Source organism: Pseudopodoces humilis, chromosome 1 (assembly GCF_049639895.1).
Source record: "Pseudopodoces humilis isolate 2021_Gansu_Grassland_sample_001 chromosome 1, ASM4963989v1, whole genome shotgun sequence".
Taxonomy (NCBI): domain Eukaryota; kingdom Metazoa; phylum Chordata; class Aves; order Passeriformes; family Paridae; genus Pseudopodoces; species Pseudopodoces humilis.
Genome location: NC_142200.1, coordinates 118533409 through 118540209, shown reverse-complemented (window position 1 = coordinate 118540209; position 6801 = coordinate 118533409). Strand labels below are relative to the sequence as shown.

Sequence of the window (6801 nt, the reverse complement as noted above, 5' to 3'; positions counted from 1 at the left end):
ATTGTAATTGGTTGAATGTTTTCTGTATCCTGACTAGCCAATAACACTCCGAGAAAAAAAAATTTAGAACAACCTAGTTACGACAGATGGCTAAAAATGACTTGACACTACAGGTGTGAGGCAATATTAACTAAAGATGAGATCCTTACCGCATTCGTTAGAAATATCATAATACACCAAAAAGATTACATGTGCCGCTGTATTTATGGTACAAGGTCCCTTATTTTCAGACAAGTGCTGTCCAAATGGTTGCCCTTGTCATGTCTGTTTTAACAACATCTGCTCACTAGCATAAGCTCTGGCCTTGATAACTTGCATTTTTCTGAGCCTGAATTATTCTTGGCAGAGCTTCTTCTTGCATTTCCCCCACCCCCACCCCGAAAGTAGATAATAATTTGTGCAAAACAATTAGTTAAAAAGAAGAAAGGAGAGGAAACACAAAACCTTCATAAAAGCATAATAATCGTGGAAAAATGGAAAAAGCAAAGGAAAAAATAAGAGCAAACTATAAACGTCAGATAACCAGAATAACTACAGTTACAAGTGAAGTAGTTGAATCTTTTCACAAGTCAGAAGCAATAAATATATATCAGAATTTCCAATTGGTAAACTAACGTTTTAACCTCAGTAAACAGAAAGCAATGACAATTATACCGATAGGAACCGATATTGACCCAGAGCAAGAAATCAAAGCTATTTTTACATTCAAATGTCAGCAGCGCATTTCTTTATCCTCAAGTTTGCAAAGGATTCTTAGAAGCCTTATATATGCAGTTAGGCGGAAGCCGATTGCCAGCAATAAATAATGCATCCAAGGAAGAGGCTTGAGTACGTATCTTCTCACTTCCAGGATGCAGCTAAGAATCTTCGCCTCAATTCTACATCAAGGTAATGCCTTAAAGCAGTCAAAGGGCTATTTAATTGTCAGGCAAGGCTTCCCCCCGCGGAACTCTCTCCGCATGTTACAACATCTTTGCAGCTCCATATGCATCTCTTTTTCACACTTCCCTCTCCATCTCAGGCTCCTACACCTGGCGCATCACGCATTTAGCCCATTCGCTCCGGCTCTTCCTTTCATCTTCCCAATGGCAGACGTTTCTATTTATCCACTGGCAATCAATGTGTGGCGTCACCGGTGGTACTGTAATGACGACTGCACCATTGAGGATGACAGCTTAGAAAGAAGAGGGCAATGGTGATCCCTCCCAGAGCAGCACAGCCGAGTGTAGCGCTCGCATCACAAGGTCACCCTATCTCACCGCTGGCTCCTCTGCATTGCCAGGAGAGGGTTGCTGGGTTTGTTCAAGGCTGGGGCGGGAGCAGGAGGGAGGGGGGGAAGAGATCTGGATTTTTTTCTCCCCTCCCTTAAGCAAAGCCACAATGGAAACCAGGAAGGAGATGGTGATGTTTCTGGAGGGGACTACTCTTGGCGCTCTAGTTGGCAAGAGGGTGCCTAATTTGTCCGAAGCAGTGGGGAGCCCCGCTGCGGAGCCGCAGGAGAAGATGATCCATCGGAACTGCATCAGCCCCAGACCTGGCCCCTTGTCGTCCCGGGAGAGAGGAGGAGGAGGAGGAGGTGGCGGAGGAGAAGACGAAGAGGAGGTGGAGGTGCTGCCAGGGACAGGGACGGTGCCGGAGAGCCGCTCGGCGGCGGCAGCACTGCTTTCGGCCGGACAGCAGCCCCCCGGAGCCCCGGAGCTCCCCTCCAGCAAAGGGCAGCAGAGCAGCTCGGACACCGAGTCGGATTTCTATGAGGAAATCGAGGTGAGCTGCACCCCGGACTGCGCCACGGGGAGCGCCGAGTACCAGCACAGCAAAGGTACCCAACTCCTTCCCATGCCTCCAGCCCCGCGTCCGCTCCGGGGCTGGGTGGCAGCACTGGTGGGGCGGGGGGGACTGCCGGAGAGGGTTTTCCCCTCGCCAGCTGAGCGAGGGGCAACGAAATCGGGGGTGTGTGCGTGTCTGCGCGTGTGTGATCTCTTTCCCGACTGATTGCTCACCTCCCTGCCACCGGGAGACTTGTGTGGGAGTCAGAGGACACGACACCGGGCAGCCCCCGCGTCCCTGGAGGGGAGCCAGGCTTCCCGTCGTGGATGCGTCAGGTCTGCAGCTTGTCCCGTAGGATCTTTTCGGCCAAGACAGCCACGCGCTCTCCTCTTCAGTCTGTTCTATTTTATTTTTATTCCTCCCCATCGCCTAGACAGTGCATACTTCAGGAAATCCCTTACGATCCTCCACACCGGCGGGGTTTTTTTTGTATGTGTGTGTGTGTGGGTAAGATCAAACGGGTTTTCTGGCCAAGAGCTGTTTGTGGTTTTGCAGGGTGAAATGTGCCCGGTCGAGTGCGGAAGCGCCCATAAAGATCATAAAATCCCTTGCCGACTCATGCCAGCCCCAAGTGCGGTAGTGAGGGCCTTGTTTGTACGTTGGGTTAAAAAAAAAAAAAAAAGAAAAAAAAAAGAAAAAAGAAAAAAAAAGAGGAGAGGTCCGAATTACCTTGTCACTTCTATGTCTCGGTGGCGCCAGCTCGGAAATGGTCCCAATGAATTAATTGCCTTTGGTCTCGGGCACAATGAGGGAGAGTTGCATTTGAAAGGAAAGGCAGCGGACAGGCCCCTTTTCCCCCTGCCCCCACTCCCCACTCCCTATTCCCACCTTCCCAGCCCGGCAAAGACGTCCCTACCCTGACAACAACCCGCTTCTCCCCCCTCCCCGTTCCTCAATCACTTCAAGAAGCCGGGAAGCATAGAGAGCGCTGTCTGTCCTCCCTTGTCACTTAGAGCGTCGTTGAAAATGTGCCATCCTGTTGTTTGGAGGCTGAGCGGAGATCCCTAAGGCCTCACCTTCCCCTCAGAGAGAGCAGTCTCTGTCTGCTGGCTGCTCCACTCCCCGGTCCTTGCTGGCCTGGAGTAAGGGACAGCTGAGCCGTGCTACATGGACGGCGGGCACACCTGCCCTTTCCTGACGCTCAGGGTCGGGGGATGCTGCGGCGCTCCGGTTTCCCAGTGCGGGGAGGGAGTGGGAGGCTCAGCGAGCAGACACCGCCATTGCGGGGGGTGTGTGTCGGGGACGGATGGGGACAGGTAACCTCCTAGCCAGAGTGAATAAGCCCCCCCTCAAACCCTTAGGCGGTGTTCCATCCGCCCTCCTCCCCGGTCCTTCTTGGATCTCAGTACCCCGATACCCTCAGTACACCGGGGCAGGCACGGAAACGCCGCATGGGGCGGAATGGGGGGCTCGAAGTGGGATCTCTAGGGAGGCGGACGGCGAGCATCCCTCCTTGCCCGCCCGTCTCCGAGCGTGTGTCGTTGCTCCGGGCTCCCCACGCAGGGCCGTGCTCCGAGGCGCTGGCCGGCAGCCCCAGCGGCGGGGGGGATCACCCCAAGGGCAGCGGAGGCAGCGGCGGCTCCCAGGGCTCGCTGGCCTGCAGCGCCAGCGACCAGATGCGCCGCTACCGCACCGCCTTCACCCGCGAGCAGATCGCCCGGCTGGAGAAGGAGTTTTACCGGGAGAATTACGTGTCCAGGCCCCGGAGATGTGAGCTGGCGGCTGCTCTAAATCTGCCAGAAACCACCATCAAGGTACACGCAGCTCGGACATGTTTTCAATTAGCACGATATAAATCCGTATGGCCAAACTTCCTTGCAAAACTCGGGAAAGCACTTTGCCAGCATAACCCTCCCTCTCGGCTCCCCCCGCCTCCCGCCCCTTTCCTGGCCCTGCCCGCACCCTGCAGCAATGCGGGAGACGGGACACGGCTCCGGGAGTCATCCCGGCCAGCGCCGCTAATCTGCCCTCTCCATAGCGGATTATTTTGAATCCTCCCTTCGGTTCAGTTCAGATCTGGCTCAGCTCTTGGGGGAGGGAAGAGGAAACCAGTAGCAGATCTTGTTTCGATCTCGCTTTGCTTTGCCTTTTCCAAAACATTTGCACACGAAAATAAACCCGGTAGCAGCAGTCCCAGGTAGTTCTGGATGCGAAAGGGCAGCAACGAGGCAGAGCTGTCCGGCTGGCCGGGACCCAGGGATGGGGGCTGGGGGGCAGCAGGACAAGCCCTAACAAGCAAAAAGGAAAACAAGCGCCCTAAAAGGGCTGCTCCTCTGGGCTTCCCTATAGATTTTTATAGGGGCTTAACTGATCCCTCTTTACGTGATGACGACTCCCTCTAGGAGGGAAAGCTGGCGCCGGTCTCCGCTCCCCGGCAGACCCACGTCCGCAGCACCGCCCCGGGAGTAGGGCCGGGGGCCAGGCGGAGCGGGGCGGCGGCGGGTGACGGCTCTCGCCTCTCCTCTGTCCGCAGGTTTGGTTCCAGAACCGCAGGATGAAGGACAAGCGGCAGCGCCTGGCCATGACCTGGCCTCACCCGGCCGACCCGGCGTTTTATACGTACATGATGAGCCACGCGGCAGCCACCGGGAACCTGCCGTATCCATTCCCGTCCCACCTGCCCCTGCCCTACTACTCGCACATGGGCATCGGCGCCACATCGGCCTCTGCCGCCACCCCTTTCAGTACCCCCCTGAGGCCTCTGGACACCTTCAGGGTCCTCTCCCACCCGTACCAGAGACCAGAACTGCTGTGCGCCTTCAGACATCCCTCTCTGTACCCTGCCCCAACTCATGGACTCAGCAGCGCCGGGGGCAACCCCTGCTCCTGCCTGGCATGCCACAGCGGCCAGTCCAACGGGCTGGCGCAGAGACCCTCCGGATCAGACTTTACCTGTTCGGCCACAACCAGGACTGACTCCTTTCTCACTTTCACGCCCTCTGTGCTGAGCAAAGCCACCTCAGTTTCCATGGACCAGAGAGAAGAAGTACCTTTGACGAGATAAACCTTTGTCTCAGGGTTATTAAACACTCATCCCTTTCCCGGACTTCTCTTCGAGTTAATGTACCTACAGCCCATGTTTATTTAATGGTGTTCTCTCCTCAACCGTGGACAACCACAGAAAAAAAAAAAAAAAGGAAAAAAAAAGAAAAAAAAAAGAAAAAAAAAGAAGGGAAAAAAAGAAGAAAAAAGACTAAAAATAGCTCAGTCTTAAAAGGATTTACATTCCAAGGGGGGAAAAATAAAAGAAAGAGGAAAGAAAGAAATTACTAGTGATTTATCTCTGAGAAGGAATTAAGGCACGAAGGAGGAAGAAAATCAACTCAAATGAAATATGCTCCAGCTAGTCACCTATAGAAATGTGCTGGGACTTTCTTTTCCGTGGATAGACTTCTTCCCAAGGGCTGGGGCTTCTGCGGATCACAACAAACCTTATGCACAAACCTATGAGACAGAGAAGGAAAATCTGAAATACTTGAAAGAAACACTCTCTTGATAACGAAATGGCTTGTGCGCATGAAGAAAGCAAAGATGCAATCCCTCAGTGTTCAGAAAATAAAAACAACAGGCAAACAGAAAAAAAAAAACAAAACCAAAACCAAAAGGTTTCCGGTTTGCAACTCGGCAGTATTATCCAGTTGTCTCTATGGAAAATAACAATGCTTTACCATAAAGAAAACCTGTCATTCTGTACATTACTTTCGTGGTTTAATTGCATTCTTTACCCTCCCTTGTCTCGTCCTTCGTTGTGAGCAGAAATCCAGCATTTTATTTCCTCTTTCATTCCAACTTTTATTTTTAAGAGGCAGACTGGAACTGGCAGGGGAAAAATACGAGCTCCTGCCTCTTTATGGGTCAGAGCTATTTGTCCTTTAAATAACGGTGTCCTATTATCAGTCGCTGAAATGTGCACACACTGACGAAATTAGCAAGTGATGTATATGTAAAGAGGGTTTTTGAATATCGAATGTACAATGCTCTGTGAGCAAAGACCCCGTGCCAAACGCTAACAAGCCGCCAAGGGAAGAGATTAGAGGTGACAGGGAGCACAACTCCTTCAGACAATCACCAGTCTGTAAATTGGAGCAAAGGCGATTTCCCTTCCTTTGTACTTCAGCCTTCAGTTCTCTCATTGCCTTTCCCTTGCTGTGTCTTCTTTTTATTATTTTTAAATTTTATTTTTAAGTAATTATTTTATTTGTTTGGCTTGGTGTTCCTTTCTCCATCCCTAATATTTTCATTTGTGTGTGTCCTTCACACTGATCACCTTTCCTTCTTGAGAAGTATTTCTTTCACAAACTCACCCACCCGTCTCCTATCCAGAAGGTATTTCGGAAGAAGGTAGCATCATTGTTTTTGCTTGGATTTCTGTAACCTTAAATTTAAAAACCACGGGCACGGAGCTGGGTAGTGGTTTCTTCCAAAACCGACATTATTTATTTCATTCTATTTTAAAATAGCCCCAAAAATACACCGCCATAATTTGCTACCATGTCGGGATAAAACTTAATAGCACCAAAAATAACACCAGATAATAACGACACGTTTTAACCACCTCTCACCCATATTTTTATCGTGCTTATTAAGGAAAAAAAAAAAAAAAAAGCTTCAAGTGTTGCTTTAGACGAATTTCACAGTGCACTTTCTAACAGTTACAGTTCAACAAGCAGGAAAATAAATGCTGGACAGAACAAAGACGTGTTGACACCTCTGTATCTACTTAGTACTAAATTGCTCAGAAGCCTCTGGTTTATTGCCACACCGGAGACTTTTTGTCTTTAGCAGAGGGAGTGCATTGCAGTGTTTCCCTATAGCGGATGGAGAGCAGGGAAGAGACATGGGCGTGCCAGGATATATTTTTTCCAATAAAAAGTATTGATTATTACAGCTTTTAAAAACCTGATCTAAAGCCACAATCTTTAAATCATTAAAGATTATAATCAGATTATTCCAATTATAATCAGATTATTCCAC

General features: G+C 50.4%; 1 protein-coding gene across 1 annotated transcript; it reads left to right on the top strand.

Annotated features, from left to right (window-relative positions):
• The first annotated feature begins 1377 nt into the window (after positions 1-1377).
• EVX1 (even-skipped homeobox 1) lies at positions 1378-4831 on the top strand. The gene is made up of 3 exons (XM_005518907.2): positions 1378-1819; positions 3331-3581; positions 4301-4831. Exons 1-3 carry the CDS (start codon positions 1381-1383, stop codon positions 4829-4831), a joined length of 1221 nt encoding a protein of 406 aa, XP_005518964.1. The 5' UTR covers positions 1378-1380.
• Positions 4832-6801: the final 1970 nt, after the last annotated feature.

Bases quoted from the DNA above. Each gene is read 5' to 3' on its own strand.
- EVX1 (XM_005518907.2), top strand. From the start codon at position 1,381: ATGGAAACCAGGAAGGAGATGGTGATGTTTCTGGAGGGGACTACTCTT. The intron at 1,820-3,330 runs GTACCCAACTCC...CTCCCCACGCAG, and splicing joins CGAGTACCAGCACAGCAAAG to GGCCGTGCTCCGAGGCGCTG. The intron at 3,582-4,300 runs GTACACGCAGCT...CTCTGTCCGCAG, and splicing joins TGCCAGAAACCACCATCAAG to GTTTGGTTCCAGAACCGCAG.